Here is a 23,824-nt window from a genome sequence, read left to right as displayed (position 1 = left end):
GCCAAGTTCCACAAATGAGCGGCGATTCACCTTACCTGAGGTTGTCTGTTCGGGCTTGCCTTCGAAGATCAGGTAGGAAGAGGGAATCATGTACGAGGGTAGAGTTTCTTCCAATGCCGAATCAAGACGGAAGATGACGCTTTGAGCCTGTTCTGACACTGACTGCATCAACTGAAGACTCTGTGGCTGGGAGTTTGGCTCGTCGTCGGTATACCACAGGAATGCCAAAAGGATGTCGTGCGCATTCTCGTCATCTGCCTTGAGGATATCGACAATGACAGCCATGTTGTCAGGCAGTAACTCATGGATACGAGACTCAATCTCACCGAGCTCGACACGCTGACCGTGAAGCTTGACTTGAGTATCCTTGCGGCCCATGTAGTCAAACGTGCCGTCAGCATTGCGGCGAACCAGATCGCCTGTGCGGTACACTCTCTTCTTTCCGCCTGGAAGCCAATCCACGTCTTCCATCCAGCTGGCAGCAACTTCAGGGCTTACGTTCAAATAGCCGCGGGCAAGCATGGGGCCCTCAATAAGAAGTTCGCCAACGCACCCCACAGGTACAAGCTGTCGAAGGTTGCCCGGTTCAACGACCCAGAACGCGCTGGAGATAGGCCTTCCAAGGTTGGTCGATCGACCGGATTTGCCAACGGTGGGATTCCAGGCGCAGATGGATGCCTCAGCCGGCCCATAGAGACCATGTAACTCGACGTGATTCACCCAACGATCCGCGCACTTCTTGCTGATGGCCTCACCACCGAGACACACCACTTTCATGTCAGGGATATCGGTGGGAGACAAGAGGTCAGCAACTGTGGGGGTTAAGAAGACCCAATTGGCTTTCGAAGACCGCATGGTACCGGCCAAATCGTTCATTCTGTCGTGGTCAGACGGGATACAGAGACAAGCTCCGCGCATTAGAGAGACAAGGCAGTCTAAGATGCCGACATCAAAGGTGTAGGCGGAAAACTGGAAGACTCGTGTACCCGGTCCAACGCCCAGGAGGCTGCCATAGGCGTCGCTGGACGAGCAAAGATTTCTGTGTTCAATTACCATGCCCTTTGGTTTGCCTGTGGAGCCAGAAGTAAACAGGATCACGCTCGCATTATCAGGCTGGACCTTAGATGCCACTGGTTTGGTTGGGTCGGGGAGGCTGGAGAGCACTTCCTGATCAACATAGAAGATGTCTACACCAAGGCCCTCAAGCGCCTTGCTTGTGGATGTGCTAGATATAGCAAGAGTGGAATGCGTGTCTTCAATGATGCCCTTCAATCTAGCTGCCGGAGCGGCTGGATCGAGCGGTACGAAAGCGCCGCCCGCCATTTCAATTGCCACCATAGCAATGACGGCCCAAGCTGACTTGGGGAAGCACAGAAGAACCAAGCTTTCAGGGCCAACTCCGCGTTCCTGTAACGTGAGTGCTAAACGAGAGGCAAATGTGCCTACCTGGGAATAGGTGAGTTCCGCATCCCACGAGGCGATGGCAACGTCATTTGGCCGAGAGCGGATGTTTTCTTGGATGGCCCAGTGCGTACAAGTGTCGCTAGAAGGTTCCAACCGGCTTGAATTGACTGCTTGCTGCAGGTCCCAGGGACTGAGAAGAGACACTGAACTCAGAGGCGCATTCACGGCTTCCTTGGCAACTAGCTGTTGAATGACGTGGTCTAAATGGGACGACAAAGCAACGACGTGATCTTCCGACAACACTGTGGAATCGTAGAAGAAGTTCAGTCGGAATTCTTCAGGGTAGAGGCTGCTGATTATCACGAGAGGATAATTGAAGTAGCCGTCCATGGAGTCCATCGTGAGATCGGTTACGGATTCATCGACCACGAAGATGCTCTCGCCATGATCGTCTCCAGCTCCATGTGCAGGTGGCTGGACAACCAAAAGGCTTGAGAAGTCGCAAACTTCCCTGGCTTCAGGGCTGACCTTGGCAATATTCTGCAAGCCATATTGCTCGTATGGAATCATAGACGAGCTCAAACTCTGCATATCTTGGACGAATCTCGAAATAGGCGCCTGATTGTCTAGGCGGGCTCTGATGGGGACGGTGGCGATCATCGGGCCGGATATCATCTCAGCTCCTGCAATCGGGGCTTGACGACCTGAAACTGTAGCTCCGAACACTGCCTCGCTACTGTCGCAGTATCGAGCAAGGACAATGGCCCATGCGGCTCGAAGTATCGATGCTTGCGTGATAGAAGTCTTCATAGATTTGGAAAATGCAATCGTTGAGCTGAATCGCTTGCTTTCGATGATCCCGGGGGTAGTTCGGCGAGATGGGAACGAAGCGCGCTTTGCTCCAGCCAGTTCTTGGGTCCAGTACGAGGCAACCTTGTCATTATCGAGCTCCTTTACGGACTTGATGAAAGACGAGAAGGGTCGGACCTCAGGTGTATACATGCCCTGGTATGCTGAGAACAAAGCTGTGAACATGACTCTCATGGTCCAGCCGTCATAAATGGAGTGGTGGGCCGACCACACAAAGTAGTTTTCGCCCTTCTCAGAGACAATGGAGTACCAGCAGAGAGGAGTTCCGTAACCCATCTTCAAATTGCGTGATGATCCAGTCATAGACTCGAGAGTTTCATTGTCGGAAGACACCCATTGACTATCATGATCAAGGACTATCTGCGTCATGACACCGTCCAAGACAACGATCCGTGTGCGAAGATTGTCACAGATCTCTACCACTGAGTCCCACGCAGCCTTGAACATGGGAATGTCCACGAAGCTGGATAGATGATGGGCATAGGTAGCAACGTAGGATCCTGGCTGCTTGGCGGTAAGGGCTATGAGACCTTCTTGGAGGGAACTGCATGGATACGCGTCTTTGACGGTTTGATTGTCGACAAGGTTGCACACCTTTCGGACCTCTTCTCCGAGGACATGGCTTTTCTGTGACTTGGGCAGTAAACTGAATGGCTCTGGAGCAGAATCCGTCGGCTCCATTTCGTCTTGACTCAGAACAGCCTTTGAGGCCACAGCCAACAATCTGGGATCATCAAACACATCCTTGACAGTTAGAGTGATGCCCTCTTCCTTGGCCGTTGAGACAAGGTATATAGCCATAATTGAGTCGCCTCCCAGCTGGAAGAAGGTGTCATCTCTGCCAATAGACTCCATCGGCAAGTTCATGATTTCAGCCCAGATCAACTGCAGGCGTTGTTCCATTTCAGTCTCCGGCTGCCGTTTTTCGCTGTGTGACAACGAATACATCGCTAATTGATCCCTATCGAGGGACAGTAGGTGTTTCTGCAAAAGCTTCCTGTCCAGCTTGGTTGATGTGATAAATGGCATGAAGGCACAGGGAATGAACAAGGTCGGGATCATATATCGGGGCAGGGCAACACCCAGTTCTCCAACAAGAGCAATCAACTGGTTCCGTAAGCTCTCATCGGCAGATAAGAATAGGGTGTCGGTCTTGATGCCCGCGGTCTTCGTTTCGTCGGTGAAGCAAATGTAAGCAACGAGATTGGAGCCGTTATCGCCTCTGAAGACGTCAACAGCCACCTGACGCACACCTGTCAAGGACTGTTGGATATGGTATTCGATTTCGCTCAGTTCGACACGTAGACCTCGAATCTTGATTTGCGTATCCTTGCGTGTCGAGAACTCGATGGTACCGTCAGCATTATAACGACATAGATCGCCCGACTTGTAGGATCTATTCCAGTGTGACTCGTCTGGACGAGGAGCCCATTCAGCAGAGGGCAGGATGGCGGCATTGGTACGCTCTGCATCTGCGAGGTATTCCTGCAACAAAGTCGGGCCTTGAATAACGACCTCACCAACCGTGCCGATAGGGGCGAGACAGCCAGTATCGGGATTAACAATCCAGCAGAAGCCACCAACAGGGCGTCCAATTGTGAGAGGCGACTCATCCACAGATTTCCACTCATGCAGAGTACTAAACACGCAAGTTTCAGCCGGCCCCCAGCCGTTGATTAGTCGACGAACCTTTCCGAACCAGGCCGTCAGCACATCACGGGGAACCGCTTCGCCTGCAAGCAGTAGAACTTCCAGCCCAGGGACCTCGTCCGGATTCAGGGTCCGTACGAACGAAGGTGTCAGGAAAGCCCAGTTGACGTTCATATCTTGCATAAACTTAGACAGTCCATTCATCCTGGCATGCTCGGATGGAACACACACACAAGCGCCTGTAATGAGGGGAGCTACGATTTCGCCAATCGACAGGTCGAAAACGAAAGCTGCGAATTGTAGTATACGCACTTCCTGTCCGAGTCCAAGCCTCTTCGCGATTGCTGTCTGACTTGTACACACAGACCCATGTTGCATTACGAGACCCTTCGGCGTGCCGGTGCTGCCAGAGGTAAAGAGGACATAGGCAATATTGCTTGGAGAGGCTCTCGTTGCCGGACCTTGTCGGCCTTTGACATGTTTTTGAAGCTGCTTATCGAATTCAGGAGTGACCTGGATCGGAGACTCGACGAGCCTGGAGCAAAGATCACTGTTGTCTGGCGAGCATAATGCAACCTTGGCCCGGGTTTGGCTGACGACCTGTTGAAGACGTTGCAGGGGATGTGAGGGATCAAGAGGAACCCAAGCGGCGCCAGCCTTGTTGATGGCCAGGATAGATACAAAATGCCAAATGGATTTCTCAAAGCACACGTGTATCAGGTCGTTTGTCTTGATATCATGTGTCTGAACCAGGTAATTTGCAAGTCTGTTCGCCGCCTGGTTGAGTTGGGCATAAGTGAAGTCACCGTCCCAAGAACGGATGGCCATGGCATCTGGACGCTTGGCAGCCTGAGCTTCAACGAGCGTGTGGAAACACGAATCGACAATTTCGGGGACATCTGGATTGAAATTGCGCGATTGTGCGATATCCCACTCTGAGACAAGAGAAACGTCGCGTAGCATCTGACTGGGCTGTGACTGGGCCAACTGGGCGATCACATGCTTCAGCTGTTCGGACAATCCGATGATTTGCTGTTCAGCAATGCAGTGAGGGTTGTAAATGAGGACGATCCTCATGAAATCGTCGCTTAGATGGGCCTGGAGGACCAGAGGGTACGAGAAATAGTTCTGCAATCCATCTGCACCGTCTTCTGCATCCTCGATGCCAACCAAGAGAGGGCTTTCGCCACTGTCTTCTAGATGTGAAAGCATCTTGAGAGGTTGGATAACAAGCAGGCTGGTGAAGTCGCAGGCTTCATCGGCGTCGGCGTTGAGCTTGCGAATACTCTGTAGTCCGAATTGTTCGTAGGGTATCGCCTCCCTCGCACGTGTTTGGACATCCTCTAGGAACTCTGTCGTCGATTTACCGTGATCAAGATGGATCCGAACGGGTATAGTTGCAATCACTGGCCCCGGCATTTGTGTCAAACCTGGGAGCGATGCTTGTCGTCCTGAAACAGTCGCGCCAAAGCAAACATCGGTGCTGTCACAGTAGCGAGCAAGGACTACAGCCCAAGCGGCACGTACAATCGTTGCTGTTGTGATGCTGGTATTGCTCCTGGAGAGCTCAAGCTCCGCTGTCATCGTACGCGAAGCTTCAGGCTTGCTAGCGGACGCAATCGGGGCTGAGGGGAATGTAGCTTTTCGAGCGTTGTCAAGTTGCTTCGCCCAGAACTCGCTGGCGGCCTCGTGATCAAGTTCCATCGTGTACTTGATAAAATGCGAGTAGGGAACTGTGTTGGCAGGTTGGAGGCCCTTGTAAGCCCGGTGGAAAGCCTCCAAGATGACAGACAATATCCAACCATCATAGACGGCGTGATGAAGGTTAAAGGAGAAATAGAACTCGTCACCATCCTTAACTATAGCAGACCGACAAAGTCTTGAACCGTAACTCATTTCCATGGTTTGAGCCTGTCGCAAATAGCCCTGGAGAGTCATCCGCTCTGTGGAGTCCCACACACTTTCTCCCTTTACAATAACTTGAAGAGAGAGAGCGCCCAGTCTGATGATCCTGGTACGCAAGTTTGGGAAATGGTTAACGATCTGTTCCCACGCTGCCTTGAGGATATTGACGTCGACATGTGACGGGATGCGATAGTTGTACTTGGCAATGTAGGATCCCGGTTGTTTGACAGCCAATGCCATCAAGCCTTCTTGCATCTTGGAGCATGGATAGCAATCCTCAATCACCGAACCTCGAGAAAGTTCTAAACCAACATCTTCAGGGCTATCGGTGATCAACTCGCGGTGCGATTCATCAAGCAGAGAAAATGGCTCAATGGGAGTGAACGTCTCGGAACCCCCATCGCTGATGAAAGAAGCTTTAGAGGCAACAGATAGTAGTCGACCGTCATCAAAAATGTGACCGACTGTGAACGCGATTCCTTGGTCGCGAGCTGCAGCAACAAGCCTGATAGCAGCAATAGAATCGCCGCCAATACTGAGGAAGCTGTCGTCACGACCGATCATCTCCAAGGGAATACCCAAGACGTCGGCCCAGAGGGCCTGTAGCCTGCACTCCATGGGGGTTTGCGGCATGGTCTTCTTGTCATTCACGAGTGAATAGGCGGCCAACTGGTCTTTCGTAAGGGTCGAGGTAAGGCCTCGCAGCGCCTTTCGATCCAACTTGCCAGAGGTGGCAGTTGGCATATGCCGGCATTGGATGAATAGAGCAGGAACCATGTATTCTGGAAGCACAACCTTGAGCGCGCCAACCATTGTTGCGAGGCACTGTTGCGTACCCTCTCCCAACGGCACGAAAACATCGTCGAGAGCATTGCTTGAGGCGTCGACAGTGGCATCGCTGAAGCAGAAGTAGGCAACCAGTGTTGAGGCCGACTCAGACTTGAAGACATCAACAACCACCTGATGGGCGCTGGGGAAGGTTTCTTTGATGCGATATTCAACTTCACCCAGCTCCACACGAAGTCCGCGAATTTTGACCTGCGTATCCTTACGCGAGTAGAACCTGATGGTGCCATCAGGGTTGTAAGAACAAAGGTCTCCAGACTTATAAAATCGAGTCCAGTGCTGCGTATCTGGATACACGGCCCAGTCAGGTCGACCTTCCAAGACGGCAGCCTTGGTCTTCTCGGCGTCGCCCAGATACTCGCGCATCAACGTGGGACCCTGCACAATAAGCTCACCAACAGTTCCTGTCGGTGCGAGTTTCCAAGGATCTTCTGGATCGACAATCCAACAGAATCCACCTACTGGCTTTCCAATAGTGGCAGCCGACTCGGCTGGGGATTTCCATTCGTGCATTGCGCTCATGACGCAGGTCTCTGACGGCCCCCAGGGGTTGAAGAATCTTACTTTGCCATACCATTCTTCAAATAGGGCGCGTGGAACAGCCTCACCACCAAGGGATACCAATTCAACACCTGGCACGTCCTCAGGCTTCAAAGTCTGTAAGACAGATGGAGTAAGGAACAACCAATTAATGGCAGTCTCGTTGATGTACTCCTTCAGTCTGTTCATGCGATCCTCTTCAGATGGAATGCACACACAGGCACCGTACATCATTGCCGCTAGCATCTCGGAGATGGAATAGTCAAACACATAGGCAGCAAATTGCAGAATCCTGACTTTTGGAGTGAACCCGAAGCGTTTACCAACAGCTAGTTGACTGGTGCAGAGAGCACGGTGTTCCATGATCAGGCCCTTGGGCACACCTGTGCTGCCAGAAGTGAACAAGACATAGGCGGCGTGGTCCGGAGTAACTGGAACGTCAGGGCCACGAGAGCTGCTGAAGTTTTTCTTGCAGAGATCAGAATCCAGGGAAGAAGAGACTGCAACAACAGTTGAGACTAATTCAGAGCATCTCTTAACATTGTCTGGAGACGCCAGCGCAACTCGCGCCTTGGTCTGGGCTGTAACCTGTTGATGGCGTTGCAGAGGATGCGAGGGATCGATGGGGACCCAAGCCGCACCGGCTTTGTTGATTGCCAAAATGGCTACAGCATGCCAAGCCGACTTGGTAAAGCAGACCTGAACGAGGTCATGAGGCTTGACACCTATATCTGTCACTAGGTACTGAGCCAGCCGGTTGGCTGCCCCGATCAACTCGGCATAGGTAAATTCCTTATCCCAGCCCAGTACAGCAACAGCATCCGGGCTTATTTCTGCCTGGCGCTCAATGAGCTCGTGCAAGCAAGAGTCGATGATTTCTGGTGGATCTTCCTTGTTGGCTTCCCTGGCGAACTCGACATCCCAGTCGCAAGATAGAGACAGGTCACCAAGCAGTGACTGCGGCTTAGCAACGAGCTGTCTCATGATATGTTCCATTTGGTGAGATATCGCCAGTACCTGCGACTCTGGTAGAACGTCTGAGTCATAGATGAACATCAGGTTGATGTCTTCGCCCATGACGTGCCCCTGGATGACGAGGGGGTATGTGAAATAGTTCTGCATCGAACCCTCCTCTTCTGACTCAACCTGTACTGGCAGAAGCAGTGCATTTTCGTCATTGATCAAGTGCTGCATTGGTTGCACGACCAATAAGCTCGAGAAATTGCACACTTCTTGAGCCCCAGGGCTGACTTTCTGTATCTCCTGGAGGCCGAACTGCTCGTAAGGAATCATCTTCAGGGCCTGGCTTTGTATGCTGTCGAGGTAGTCCGATACGCTCTGGTGCTTGTCCAATTGAACACGAATAGGCACAGTGGCAACCGCGGGTCCAGGCATCTCAGTTAATCCTCGAATAGGGGCTTGACGACCAGAGACAGTAGCACCAAAGCAGACGTCGTCAGTTTCACAGTATCTTGCGAGGAGCATTGCCCATGCAGCCCTAATTACCGTCGCTTTGGTAGCTGACAAGTCGGCCATCTTTGGCAGATTCATAGCTCGCTCTAGGCTTTTGCTCGAGTTTGAGCTGGCCTTTGAGAGCGGGGGGTACACTGCCCGGCTTGCGCCGTCAAGCTGCGTCCTCCAAAAGTCGCTTGTCTCCTTGTGGTCAAGGTTGGTGATGTATGCAACGAACTTATTATACGGTTGCAGACACGCAGGAGACCGGCCATCATACACCGAATGAAGCACATCCATCATGAGACGCATCGTCCAACCGTCAAAGATAGAATGGTGCAAAGCCCACACAAAGTAGACCTCGCCACCATCTTCGACAATTGCAGCGCGGTTCAGTCGCAAGCCATAAGCGATGTTCGACGAATTGAGAGCTTGCATATAAGACTGCAGCCCCTGTCCTTGTAAGTCATCCCAGGCAAAATCATCCTCAAGGACGACTTGGATCGTTGTGTTCCCGACAATAACAACTCTTGTGCGCAAGTTGTCGCAGAGCTTTACTGTCTCTTCGAACGCAGCTCGGAACTTCGCAACGTCGATAGTACGACCAAGGCGGTAGACAAACTTCGCAATATAACTTCCAGGCTGTTTCTCTGCAAGGGCCAGAAGGCCTTCTTGCATCTTCGTCGCAGGGTAAGCATCTTGAAGGACAGCATCATCAGCAAGGTGGTAACTTTGTCGCAATTCTTGGCTGGAAAGTGACTTTCGCGTTTGCCCATCGATGAGGCCGAATTGTGGAATTTCTTCAGCTGGGCCGCTCTCTGTGAGGCTTGTCGCCTTGGCAGCAACGGCGAGGAGCCTAGGATCGTCAAAGATGTCCGCCACCGAAAGCCCGATATTGGAGTTCCGAGCGGCGGTGACGAAGTGAATGGCTATAATCGAATCACCACCAATCTGTAGGAAGCTGTCATCCCGACCGATGGATGTAACAGGGATGTTTAGTAGCTCGGCCCAGATGACCTGTATCCGTCTCTCCATCTCTGTCTCCGGACCATTCTTCTCTGACTGGGAGAGCGAATACTTGAAGAGGTCTCCGAGGCTAAGACTGGACGCCATGGCCTTCAGCTTCTTTCGGTCCAGCTTGCCAGAGGTCGTGGACGGAAGATACTTGCAGGGAACGAAAATTGACGGGACCATATATGGTGGTAGCGTAGTCTTCAGCTGCCCTTCCAAGGCTCTGAACCTCTGCTGCATGTGAGAGTTCGGCTGGAGGAATATGACATCGCTAGAGACCCCATTGTCCATGTCTGGTTGCTGAGATTCAGCATTAAAAGTGACAAAAGCTATCAGACTTGTTCCAGCAGTATTGTTCAGGACTTCAACAGCAGCCTCGCAAGCATCATCAAGCTTGTCGCGAATATGATGCTCTATCTCCCCAATCTCGACCCGAAAGCCGCGTATCTTGACCTGCGTATCCCTGCGGCCGCCGAAGACAAGGTTACCATCAGAGTCGTAGAAGCAGAGATCGCCAGTTCGGTAGAATCGGTTCCAGTGTTGAGCATCGGGTTTAGGGGCCCAGCTAGGCGCGGAAACCAAGGCGGCCTTTGTTCGTTCGGGATTACCTAAATATTCACGCAGTAGCGTTGGGCCCTGGATAACGACCTCTCCCATGGTGCCATATGGTGCAAGAGACAGTGGCGTCTCCGGCTCGACAATCCAGCAGAAGCCACCCACCGGACGACCGAGAACAAGCGATGAATCCTCAGCAGACGTCCATTCGTGCAGGGCACCTATGACACAAGTCTCTGCAGGACCCCAGGCGTTGATTAGTCGGACTTTCCCGAACCATGTGAGGCACAAGTCCTGGGGAACAGCTTCTCCGCCTAGTAGAAGGAGTTCTAGGCTGGGTACGTCTGCAGGCTGGATTGTGCGGGCGAATACGGGGGTGAGGAAAGCCCAGTTGATTTGTCGCTTTCTAATGAAAGCCGCGATGTTCTCCAGACGTTCATGCTCTGAAGGAACACAGACACAAGCGCCAGAAAGTAATGGAGCAAAGGTCTCGCCAATAGACATATCAAAGACGTAGGAAGCAAATTGAAGTATCCGCGTGTTCGAAGTTATGCGCATTTTGGCAGCAAGATCCGTCTGGCTGGTGCACAAAGATTGGTGCTCTATAACGAAACCCTTTGGCGTTCCAGTACTTCCCGAAGTGAAAAGAACATAGGCAGCACTGCGAGGCGATATTGCCAGCGGCTCGTATGATTCTGGCACAGAATAGCGCAGTTGTTGATCAAGCTCAACCGTCACCTCAACCACGTTTTTAACAAGTTGAGCACAGAGCGCGGCATTGTTTGGTGAGACCAATGCCAGTTGAGCCTGTGTCTGGCGAACAATTTGGAGCAAACGTTCCTCGGGCTGAGATGGCTCCAAAGGCACCCAAGCAGCTCCAGCCTTATTGATCGCAAGGATCGACACGAAATGCCATATAGATTTACCAAAGCAGACAGTGACAAAGTCATTGGGCTTGACTCCATGAACGTGGATCAGATGGTACGCCAGTCTGTCCGAAGCTGCAGCCAAATCGCTGTACGTGAATTCCGCATCGTGTGCCAGAATTGCTGGTGCCTGTGGGGAGATTCGAGCTTGCTTGTCAATCAACTCATGCACACATGAGCCGATGATCTCAGGTACCTCGCTATTTGAAGCCATAGCTAATTCAAGGTCGTAGGATGATGCAATTGAGATAGACTGGAGAAGACTGGCATCGCCAGATGCGAGCTGATGAATGACATGACCAAGCTGCTTAGACAAGGCCTGAACTTGACGCTCCGTCAAGATGTTTTGATCATAGGCAACGGCAATTTTGACCTCATCATCGTATAGGTGACCCTGCACAATCAGGGGATAACTGAAAAAGTTGTCCAATGTGTCAGAGAGACCTTCACCTGCCTCGACAGCAACAAGCAGCTCCTTGCTCTCTTCGCTGTTCGCGATATGGCGTACGGGTTGAACAACTAGCAAACTCGAGAACTGGCACGCTTCATAGGCGTCTCCGCTGACCTTCGCGATGTTCTGTAGACCGAATTGCTCGTACGGAATCATCTCGATTGCACCCTCTTGGACGCTCTGTAGAAAATCCGAAACGGGTTGTTGACGATTCAGTCTGACTCGTACCGGGATAGTCGCAATTGCTGGTCCTACCATGTCGACAATTCCAGGAACAGGTGCCTGGCGGCCTGAAGTGGCGACACCGAAGCATATGTCTTCAGTGTCACAGTATCTCGCGAGGACAATGGCCCAGGCGGATCGAATGACGGTTGCCAGCGTGACATTGAGTTTACTGGCGTCCACGAAGCCAATCGACGTCTCCAAAACGCGTGTGGCAGCTGGTTTATCGCGCGTGCTATGCGACGAAGGGAATGACGCAGGTTTCGCATCATGCAGACTATCTTTCCAATAGGCAGAAGCATCCTCGTCGTCCATCTGCAGAAGATATTGGATGAATCGCGAGTAAGGAGTCAAGACCGGAGTCTCGTGGCCGAAGTACGCTTTGTGCAAGATGCCGAGGATAACTTGGGTGGCCAGGCCATCAAAAACTGTATGATGCATTGCCCAGAAAAAGAACACATTTCGCTGTTCGTCTTCAACAAACGCAAACTGGCACAATGCTGAACCGTAGGTCATGTTGATGGTCTGAGCGTATTGTAGGACAGCTTGTAGATCATGATACGGTAGTGGCTCCCAACTCGACTCGTGCTCCAGAACGATTTGGAAAGTCGCCTTGGTCGATGTGCCGATGATTCTGCTGCGCAAACTGGCGCAAATGCCCACGGTTTGTTTCCAAGCTGACTTGAATCGAGCCACATCAACATGGTCGGGAAGACGATAGAGATATTTGGCGACGTAGCTACCCGGCTGTTTGACGGATAATGCCATCAAGCCCTCCTGAAGCTTGGTACAAGGGTAAGAGTCTTCAATGATAGCATTATCCAGCAATGAGCATTGATCTCGAGCTTCGGCCAGGATGATACTGGTTTCTCCTGTCGGGAGCATTTCAAATGGCCGGAGCTCGCTGTATACAGTCGACCCATCCTCAGCAATGGCGCTGGCCATTTGCTCAAGCCGAGGCGCTTGGAAAATCGTAGCGACTGTAAGATTGAGGCCTTGCTGTTGGGCTTTCGATACCAACTGAATGGCAGATATCGAGTCACCTCCAAGGCGTAAAAAGCTGTCGTTTTTGCAGATATCCTCGAGTTCGATGCGGAGAACTTGTGCCCATAGCTCTCGCAACTTGAACTCCATGGGTGTAGTTGGAAGTACGCGGAAGCTGTTGTCAGGGGCAAAGCGCAGACGCTCTTGAGCAGTGATATGCTGAGCTTGGCTAGTCAGAGACCGGCGATTAATCTTGCCCGTTGTGGTTTGCTCCGGCTTGCCACTGAAGAGGAGGTAAGACGACGGAATCATGTACGAGGGTAGAATCGTGTTCAAGGACGAATCCAAGTGCAAGATGATGGCTCGCGCTTCATCGGATATGGTGTCCACGAGACGGGCCGGTGAACTAGAGCTTCCATCAGAGTCCCATATGAAAGCTAACAAGGTAGCAGGGCCGTCGTTATCTTTAACAACGTCCACAATCGCAGCCATGTTTTGCGGTAGGAACTCGTGAATCCGGGCCTCAATTTCGCCCAGCTCAACACGCTGACCGTGGAGCTTGACTTGGGTGTCTTTGCGGCCGATATAATCAAAGGTACCATCAGCATTCCGCCTGACGAGATCACCGGTTCGATAAGCCCTCCTTAGTCGGTTATCACCAGGAAGCCAATCAACCCCTTCGAGCCAGTTGGCGGCAACCTCGGCTGTCACATTCAGATAACCCCGGGCCAGCATTGGGCCCTCGATGAGCAGTTCACCAATACAACCGATAGGAACCAGAGAGTTCAGGTCGTTAACGTCAACAACCCAGAACGCACTGGAAATGGGATGTCCGAGATTTGTGGAGCGCCCTGATCTTCCTACCACCGGATTCCAAGCACAAATGGACGCTTCGGCTGGGCCATAAAGACCATGCAGACTCACATGGCCAACCCACCTATCAGCACACTTCTTGGTAATGGCTTCGCCACCAAGACAGACAGTCTTTAAGGTAGGAACTTCAATCGGGTTAAGCAGGTCTGCGACAGTTGGCGTGAGGAAGACCCAGTCAGCTTTAGATGCAGTAATAGCGGCTGCAAGGTTATTGAGACGATCATGATCGGACGGAATGCAGATACAGGCACCTCTCATCAGTGACACGAGACAATCCAAAACGCCAACGTCAAATGTGTAGGCCGAGAATTGGAACACCCTCGTACCGACATCAATCTTTAAGTCGGCGCCGTAGGCATCACTCGAGGAACAGATGCTCCTATGCTCAATGATCATGCCTTTAGGTTTTCCAGTGCTACCAGACGTGAAGAGGATAACGCTGGCGTTGGTAGGCTTTGCCTCTGACAGCAGGTTGAACTCGGCTGGTAGCTCGGAGATGCTTTTCTCGTCCACTGTAACGACTTTCATGCCAAATGACTGAAGTTTTCCTTGACACTCAGGGCTGCTTATAGCCAGAGTAGCTCCAGTATCCTGGAGAATGCCTTGTAACCTTGCCGGAGAGGCACCAGGATCCAGGGGAATGAAGGCACCTCCGGCCATTTGAGCAGCCACCATAGCGACTACCGCCCACTTGGATTTGTGGAAGCAGAGAGGAACCAGTGACTCAGGCCCAATGCCAAGCTCTTGTAGTCTTAATGCCAAGCGCATGGCATGGCGTCCAAGTTGAGCATACGTCAAATCTCCATCCCAGGAAGAGACAGCGATTTGGTCAGGCTGTAATCTGACCTGGTTCTGGATCAGCCAGTGTGTGCATGATTCCGTTGCAGGACGAAGACGAGATGCGTCGATGGCTTGTTGGAGATCCCACAAACTGATCAAGGAGATGTCCCTTTGCATGCCGCTGTTGCGTAGAAGCTTATGTGTGACATGCTCTATATGATGAGACAACGCTTCTATCTGCTTCTTATCAAGAAGCTCCGAGTTGTAAAAGAGCCGCTGCTCAATGGACTTGTCTCCGATGCCACTGATAATGACGAGAGGGTAGTTGAAATAGCCTTGCATAGCCTTCTCCGTCTCATCCTGCTCAGTCTCGCTGTGTGAAAGAAGAGCCTTTGAGTCATCTCCGCCAGCAGGATCTTGGGCTGGTGGTTGAATGACAAGAAGGCTTGAAAAGTCACAAGCTTCCTTGGCATCAGAACTCAGCTTGGCGATATTCTGTAAGCCGAGCTGCTCGTAGGGAATCATCGAGGATGCTTGAGATTGAACATCGCTCAAATACTGAGATACAGAGCCATCCTTATCCAGTCGAACGCGAATTGGAACAGTTGCAATCATGGGCCCTGCGATGGATTCAACACCTGGGACAGGGGCTTGTCTGCCGGAGACTGTTGTGCCAAAAGTCACATCATTGGTATCGCAATACCGGGCAAGGACAATAGCCCAAGCTGCTCGTACGACTGTAGCCTTTGTAACATGAATATTCAACGTCTCCGGCAGCACAATAGTGGAGTGATACACTTCTGTCCTGGCCGTGGAAATGGAGCGTTGGCTGGTCGGAAAGTCTGCCCGCTTTGATCCAGCTAGCTCCTCGATCCAATACTCCGCAGCCTTTCCGGTGTCCATATTCCTGTAGTAATTGATGAAAGAAGAATATGGTTGAACAGGAGACAGGGCAAGCCTGTGGTAGGCAGAGTGCAGGGTGGAGAAGATGATTCGCATCGTCCAGCCATCATAGATAGAGTGATGGGCTGACCAGACGAAAAAATCACTGTCATGGTCGTGAACGATAGCACACGAAGAGAGAGGCGTTCCGTATGTCATCTTCAGATTCGCGGATGAAGCAAGGACTGATGACAAAGTCTGGTTGTCTGTAGATCGCCACTGACTTCCACCTCGAACCACAATCTGGACCGATTCTCCGTTCAAGTGAATGATGCGAGTGCGAAGGTTGGAGCATATGTCGGCCGTCTGGTCCCAGGCGGCAACGAATCGGGAAACATCGACATGCTTAGGTAGCCGGAAAACATAGTTTGCGACATAAGATCCGGGCTGTTTAGCAGTGAGAGCCATAAGACCCTCCTGCAGTGAGGTACAGGGGTAGCAGTCCTCGATCGCCTGCTCCTCTGATAGGCAACATTGCCTGCGAATATCATCACTAAAGACTGCCTCTCTAAGACCGTCAGATAGCATGCTCAGTGGTACGACTTGCTTTTCGACCTGGTGAGTCGTCTTCGTAGCTTTCAAAGCCAGTGCCACCAGTCTGGGGTCGTCAAAGACATCCTTAACCTGGAAAGAAATTCCCATCTCTCGGGCGCGGGAAGCCAACTGAATAGCCAAGATGGAGTCTCCGCCAACCTGCAAGAAACTATCGTCTCGCCCAATAGAAGCAACGGGGATGCTCAAAACGTCTGCCCAAAGCTTTTGAAGTTGGATTTCCATCTCCGTTTCGGGCTCGCGTTTCTGGGTGCTGAGTAGAGCGTAAGAATTCCGCTGTTCATCATTCAAGAAGGTCATCAAGTGGCGCAGAGTCTTCCTGTCTAGCTTGGTGGACGTAATGGAAGGCATGAATCGGCAAGGTATGAAAAGAGAAGGGATCATGTAAGAAGGTAACGCGATCCGAAGCTCACCAAGCGCGACGGCGATTCTGTTACGAAGCTCGTCCGTGATGGATCCAAATAAGTCATCAGCAGTCAAATGCTCATCAGCAGATGGATTCTTCATCTCATCAGTGAAGCAGATGTATGCGACGAGATGAGCCCGACCATCCTTTTGATAGACATCAACAACGACTTGTCGTACGCCCTGCAGTATCTCGTAGATGTAGTGCTCTACTTCGCCGAGTTCGACCCTTAGTCCACGGATCTTGATCTGCGTGTCCTTGCGGCTGCTGAAAACGATCGTACCGTCGGGATTATAGTACCCAAGATCACCAGACTTATAGAACCTATTCCAGTTCTTCGGATCCGGCCGAGGTGCCCACGTTGGCAGGGAGTATACAGTCGAGTCTCGTGTGCGTTCAACATCGGCAAGATACTCACGTAGGATCGTAGGACCCTGTATGACGATCTCGCCCAATGTCCCAACTGGCGTGAGACGCTGGGGATTTTCCGGGTTCACGATCCAGCAGAACCCTCCAACAGGTCGGCCAACGACAAGCGGTGATTCATCCGTGGAAGACCATTCATGGAGGGTGCTGAAACAACAGGTTTCAGCAGGTCCCCAACCATTGACTAGACGGACTTTGCCGAACCAAGTCGTCAGCACGTCTCGAGGGACTGCTTCACCGGCTAGGAGCAAAAGCTCCAGAGCGGGCATATCCTCCGGGACGAGAGTTCTCACGAAGGCTGGCGTTAGATATGCCCAGCTAACCTTCGTGTCGTTGACGAACTCCTTCAGTCCGTTCATTCTTGTCTCCTCCGATGGAACGCAAATGCAGGCACCGGAAATCAGAGGCCCGATAATTTCACCGATGGAAAGATCGAATACAAAGGCCGCAAATTGTAACATCCGTACTTCAGATGTCAGCTTGAGCCTTTTGGCTATGGCCGTCTGGCTCGTACACACGGCACCATGTTCCATAACTAGTCCCTTCGGTTTGCCCGTGCTTCCGGACGTGAAGAGCACGTATGCCGCGTGACGTGGCGTAACGGCAACAGCTGGACCTTTGTCGCCGTTTTCCATAAGAGTCAATCTCTTGTCGAGTTTGCCATCGAGTCGAAGCACGTTCTCAACGAGGGTTGAACACAGCTTCTCATTGCGGGCCGAGGTTAAAATCAGAGTAGACCGCGTCTGATTTACCACTTGTCGCAGCCTCTGTTCTGGATAAGAGGGATCCAATGGAACCCACGCCGCACCCGCCTTATTGATAGCAACAATTGCAACGAAGTGCCAAATTGACTTTTCAAAGCACACATGAACAAGGTCATCAGGCTTAACGTCATAGTTCTTGACAAGACGACGTGCGAGACGATTGGCAGATTTGTTGAGTTGGCTATAGGTTAGGTTGCCGTCCCAAGCAGACACTGCCAACGCGTTGGGCGCCTTGAGGGCCTGGGCTTCAATAAGAGTATGGACGCAAGACTCGATGATCTCTGGCACTTCAGGATTGAATGCGACAGACTGCTTGATATCCCACTCAGACGTGATGGAGAGGTCTCCTAGTGATAAATCGGGATGTGAGACCAGCTGAGAAACCACATGCTTGAACTGATTCGAAAGCGTAACAAGCTGCTGCTCAGAGAGAGCAAACTTGTTGTAGATAAAGACAAGTTTATCCCCATCGTCATGAAGGTGAGCTTGGATGACGAGAGGGTAAGTGAAATAGCTCTCGAGTGCTTCGTCAGCCGACTCGTCGGACCGCGCAACAAGAAGAGCATCTTCCGCTCCGCTGATGTGCGACAGGATCTGTCTTGGTTGAATCACAAGCAAGCTTGAAAAGTCACAGGCATCTTTCGCATCATCGCTTAACTTGGCGATATTGTGCAGACCGAACTGTTCATATGCAACCATTTCCGTCGCCTGCGACTGGATGTCTTCCAGGAAGGCGGATATCGCTTTGCCCTCGTCCTCGAGGTGGATTCGAACAGGAATAGTCGCAATAACTGGACCAGGCATCTCGGCCAATCCAGGAACCGGCGCTTGACGGCCTGACACCGTCGTACCAAAACAAACATCACTGGCATCACAGTAGCGAGCTAATACAATCGCCCAGGCCGCGCGCAAAATGGTTGCCTTTGTGGTACCAGCGGAGATTTTGGGAATTTGCATCTCCGACTCGAGGTATCCCGTGCTGTGCGCATTGACTAATTGCTCGCCCGGGGGCAGTCTGTTTGGATAGCTTGCTTTCTTCGCGTTCCGAAGCTGGCCAAGCCAATACTCGCTTGCCGATTCTTGGTCGATATCAAGCGTATACTGGATGAATCGAGAATAGGGGCTGAGTTCAGCAACATCAGTGTCTTGATAGGCGCTCTCCAAAGTTTCGAGAACTAGGCGCATTGTCCATCCGTCAAAGACGGCGTGGTGCATAGTCAAGATGAAATGAGCGCCATCATCCTGGGTAATCAGAGCATAACGACAGAGCCGAGAGCCATACTCCATCCTGATCTCGCGCGAGGCCTCGAGGTAGCCATCGACAGAGCCCTGATGAGTGGAATCCCACTCGAAATCGTCCTTCAGCACAACCTGGATGGAGGATCCATCGACATGTAGGATTCGTGTTCGCAGATTAGAACACATCTCAACCGTTCTTTCCCACGCATCCTTGAACTTGTCTAGATCCGCAGATTTTGAAATGCGATAGTGGAATGTGCCAATGTACGAACCTGGCTTTTGCACAGCCAAAGCCATCAAACCTTCTTGAAGCTTTGAGCAAGGAAACGCGTCTTCGATGCTGATATCGTCGTTCAAGCCCAGCGAAGATTTGGCCTCATCCGCAAGAAGGAAATCCAACTGAGTTTCGTTCAGCATGTCAAAGGGTTCCACATCGCTGAAATCATCATCGTCGTCGACTATGACTTCAGCTTTCGCAGCCACACTGGAAAGGCGAGCGTCTTGGAAAACGTCCTTGGCACTGATACTGATCCCGCTCTCTCGAGCTGCAGAGACCAGCAGGATGACAGACATAGAATCACCTCCGATTTGGAGGAAGTTGTCATCTCTTCCTATTGAATCAGCTGGGATATGCAAAATGTCGGCCCAGACCTGCTGTAGCTTTGCTTCCATAGTCGTTTCGATCGCGCGTTTGCTACTTTCAACAAGGGAATACTGTTCAAGCAGCTCCCTAGATAGCAATGTAGCCATATTCACAAGGAGTTTCCGGTCTAATTTGGCCGATGATCCAACTGGCATATGTTGACAAGGGATGAATGTCGTGGGAACCATATAAGGAGGAAGAACGTCCTTGAGATGAGCAATCAACTCATGAATCAGTGGCAGACTATCATCCACCAAGGGTGCAAAAATTTCCCTCCCTTCAGGTCCAGCTGAGAGATGCGAAGGGATACTATCGTTGCTGAAGCTGTAAAAAGCCACCAGTTGAGATGCTTCGTCCCTCTTCATAACGTCAACTGCAACCTGTCGAACACCAGAAAAGTGTGCCATGATTTGTTGCTCAATTTCATGCAACTCCACACGAAGTCCACGGATCTTAACCTGGGTGTCTTTGCGGCCGACATATTCTATTGTGCCATCTGGATTGTAGTGTCCCAAATCGCCGGTTCTATAAAAGCGATCCCAGCCTTTCGAATCACGACTTGGTACCCAGTGAGGGAGCGAAGACACAATGGCTTCGCCAGTCTTGGATGGATTGGCCAGGTACTCTCTGAAAAGAGTCGGTCCTTGGTAGACAATCTCGCCAACACATCCCGTGGGGACAAGTCGTCTGGGATCGTCGGGATCAACGATCCACCAGTTACCCACGATGGGTCGTCCAAGGTTTCTTGGAGATTCGTTCAAATTGGTCCATGGGTGAAGGGAACCGGTAACGCATACCTCTGTCGGGCCCCAGGCATTGAACACTCGTAGCTTTCCAACCCACGTTTGAATGATATCTGAGGCGGCAGCCTCACCTCCCACAACAAGGAGCTGAAGATCAGGTATCTCTTCTGGCTTCAAGCTGCGCGCAACAGTTGGGGTAGCAAATGCCGCATTCACAGAGGCTTTGACCATGTAGCCTGTCAGGTCGTTCATCTGCTCGTCCCAGGATGGCATACATACGCAGCCACCTGTAAGCAACGTTGCGAAGATCTCGAAGATGGATGCATCGAAGACGAAAGATGCAAATTGGAGCATTCTGGTATTATTTGTGAAGCCAATGTTGAGAGCCAGAGCAATCTGTGATGTACACAACGACCCATGTTCGATGACCACGCCCTTGGGCATGCCGGTCGTACCTGAGGTGAAGATGATGTAGGCAGCATCTGATGGCGAGACATCAATACCAGCTCGGGTCTCGGGTACGCCCTTTGAAGACAAATATTTGTCCAACTCAGATGATACCTCTATAACGGAACGCGTCAAGCCTGTGCATCTTGAAGTGTTTGTAGGAGAAGCCAAGATCAACGCCGAGCCAGTCTGCGAGATAATCTGCTGGTATCTCTGGACAGGGTGAGTAGGATCAAGTGGTGACCAGGTTGCGCCAGCTTTGTTGATCGCGAGGAGGGATACAATATACCAAGCTGATTTGTCAAAACAGACGTGTACAACGTCGCCATTCTTGACATTGAAGTTGTTGATAAGATGATGCGACAGCCTGTTCGCACAGATATTCAACTGTTGGTACGTGAGACTAGCGTCCGAAGCCTGGATAGCAAGTGCAGTCGGATGCTTGAGCGTCTCGTCCTCAATAAGACTGTGAACGCATCGCTCGATAGTCGTAGGTGGGATTCCGTTGGCTGCGACACCAAAGTCAACTTCCCAAGGCACCACGCCAGTCAAAATCTGCGACAGTGGTTGATCAGCTGCAACAGGGAGCTGTTCAATCACATGCTTGAATGCGTGGGAGAGGCCTTTCACTTGGTGTTCAGGCACGACGGATGAATCATAATGCAGATCAACATCAACGTTATCGCCGGCCAGCACGCACCGAGCAACCAGAGGATAGTCCGAATAGTTCTGAATCATCTCAATTTTGCTGCTTCCCTCAAATTCTGTCGCAAAAGTGAGCAGGTTGCTCTCGTGAGTCAGTTGCTGCGCCGGCTGAACAACGAGCAAGGCCTTGAAGCCACATGCAACCCTGGCTTCATCGCTCAGATTCGAGATATTATTCAGCCCGAATTGCTCGTGCGGAACCATGTCGAAGGCTTGGCCCTGGATACTATTCAAGAATGTTGAAACAGGTTGCTGATCGTCTATCCGGACACGAACTGGCACAGTAGCGTCGACGAGGCCAGGTATGGACGCTAGGCCAGAGACTGCAGCTTGACGGCCAGAAACACTTGAACCGAAGCAGATATCATCGACGCCGCTGTATCTGGCCAACACAAGGGCCCATGCGGCTCGTATGATAGCGGCCTTTGTGATGGAGTTGTTGCCTGACTGTCGAATTGCGACTGATATTGACTGAAGTCTCATCTGCTTCGACCCCGTTTTGCCGCCCTCACTACCCGCTGGAAAGTTTGTAGGCTTAACACCCTCCAGCTGAGAGGTCCAGAATTTGGCCGAGGCAGCAGGATCAATATTCAAGACATAGTTGACGAAGCGAGGGTATGGATAAAGCGGCGAGACAGCCGTTGCGGCATAGTAGCTCTGCAGAGTGTTCAGCATCAGCGAGAGTGACCAGGCATCAAAGATTGAATGGTGTAGCTGAAGACAGAAGTATTTGACGCCATCATGATCGATCAAAGAATAGCTGCAGAGCGGCAGACCATAATCGACATCGAGAACTTTCTGACTTCCGACTGGCACCTCGTCATTCCAGCGGCAACCGTCCTTGACGACAACTTGAATGGTGCTCTTGTCAACGGTCACAATCCGAGTTCGCAGGTTTGCACAAGCTTCGACGGTTCGATTCCACGCGGCAGTGAAGCGTGAGATCTGAGTACCCTTTCGAAGGCGGAAGTGGAATTTGGCTACAGCTGCGCCTGGTTGCTTCAAAGTCGTACTCAGAAGACTTTCTTGGAGAGGGGTACAAGGATATGCGTCTTCAATCGTCTGCCCCATTGCCAGATTGCATTGCACGTCTGCACGGCCACGTACTAATGCCTCATGTAGGGACCGAGGTATCAAGCTGAACGGCTGAACTTTGTCAGATTCCATGACGTGGTGGGCATTCAAGTCCACTCTGGAGGCAACAGCATGTAATCTTGGATTCTCGAAAATGTCCTTGACAGAGATGAGGAAGCCAATATCTCGAGCCTTCGAAACCAAGTGGACTGCAGCAACCGAGTCACCCCCGATCTCTAGAAAGTTATCATCACGACCAATAGATTCGGCAGGAATGCCTAGCACTTCTGCCCAGAGAGATTGAAGACGTGCTTCCTTCTCAGTTGATGGTCGTTCCTTGGGGGTCTGACAGGCTTCGACGGCTTCTGGCATGTCAGAATCAAATTGCATCGCCTGCTGAAGGTCCGGTGAAGAAGGTACTGTGACAGAGCCAACGTTTGACTGCATTCCAAGGACAAGTTCCCTCGCCACGTGGCGGAATTGGTGCGATAACGCAACGATTTGTTCTTCGGGAAGGATTCCGGAGTTGTAGATGAGAACAAGTTCGGTAGATTCGTCATAGAGATGCCCTTGAACAACGAGGGGATAACTGAAGTAGTTTTGAAGAGCAAATTCGCCGGTCTCAACCTTTCCATCAGCGGAAATCAGGATGGCATCGCTATCACCAGCAGGATTCAAAGCTTCCTTTGGCTGAACAACCAATAAGCTAGAGAAGTCGCAGGCCTCCTTAGCGCAAGCATTCAGTTTGCTGATGTTTTGTAGACCGAATTGTTCGAATTCGACCATTGAAAGAGCTTGTTCTTGAACCTGCTGCAGAAAGGCGGCAACTGACTTCTGTTGAGGCACACGAATTCGCAAAGGAACGGTCGCAAGAGCTGGGCCTGGCATATCTATAATTCCGGGCACCGGGGCTTGCCGGCCGGATATAGTTGTCCCAAAGCAGACATCGTCAGTCTCGCAATAACGTGTAAGTAGTACAGCCCACGTCGCACGGAAAACTGTAGCTCTTGTGATTCCAGTCGTGCTCAGGTCGGGAAGATTTATATTCGTCACCATTGTACGGTAGCCCTTTGAGCATTCTTGGAGCTCTTCGCTCGCGTGAGGAGGAAACGAGGCCTTCCTGGCATCACAAAGCTGCTCCACCCAATAGTCAGCAGCAGACTGGGAATTGATGGCCATAGTGTATTCGATGAAACGAGAATACGGCGTCACAAGTGTGGTCTTCAGTCCCTTGTACACGCTATCCAGTGTGGCAAGAACAACTCGGATAGACCAGCCATCAAAGATGGCGTGATGCATGGTCCAGATGAAGTTCGTCTGGTTGCTCTCATCCTGAACCAAGGCATATCGGCAAAGGCGAGATCCATACTCTACTTCCAAGTTCTCGATCGACTGGAGATAAGACGACAACGTC

General features: G+C 51.5%; 1 protein-coding gene across 1 annotated transcript in view; it reads right to left on the bottom strand.

Annotated features, from left to right (window-relative positions):
* The window catches only part of BBK36DRAFT_1192785 (non-ribosomal peptide synthetase), a gene marked incomplete at both ends in the record, with an annotated part of 41,809 nt that overhangs the window by 4,842 nt on the left and 13,143 nt on the right, over positions 1-23,824 (bottom strand). Inside the window, 8 exons of the mRNA XM_024896781.1 lie at positions 36-1,407; positions 1,447-3,900; positions 3,964-4,100; positions 4,158-4,214; positions 4,284-4,524; positions 4,636-5,211; positions 5,452-5,783; positions 5,886-23,824. The exon at positions 5,886-23,824 is cut by the window's right edge and continues 12,013 nt beyond it. Of these exons, the coding sequence (XP_024752339.1) occupies positions 36-1,407; positions 1,447-3,900; positions 3,964-4,100; positions 4,158-4,214; positions 4,284-4,524; positions 4,636-5,211; positions 5,452-5,783; positions 5,886-23,824 (23,108 nt within the window). The remainder of the gene's footprint in view (positions 1-35; positions 1,408-1,446; positions 3,901-3,963; positions 4,101-4,157; positions 4,215-4,283; positions 4,525-4,635; positions 5,212-5,451; positions 5,784-5,885) is intronic.

The sequence above is a fragment of the Trichoderma citrinoviride genome, assembly GCF_003025115.1.
Source record: "Trichoderma citrinoviride strain TUCIM 6016 unplaced genomic scaffold BBK36scaffold_3, whole genome shotgun sequence".
Classification (NCBI taxonomy): Eukaryota; Fungi; Ascomycota; class Sordariomycetes; order Hypocreales; family Hypocreaceae; genus Trichoderma; species Trichoderma citrinoviride.
This window is presented reverse-complemented; position numbering and strand designations above follow the sequence as displayed.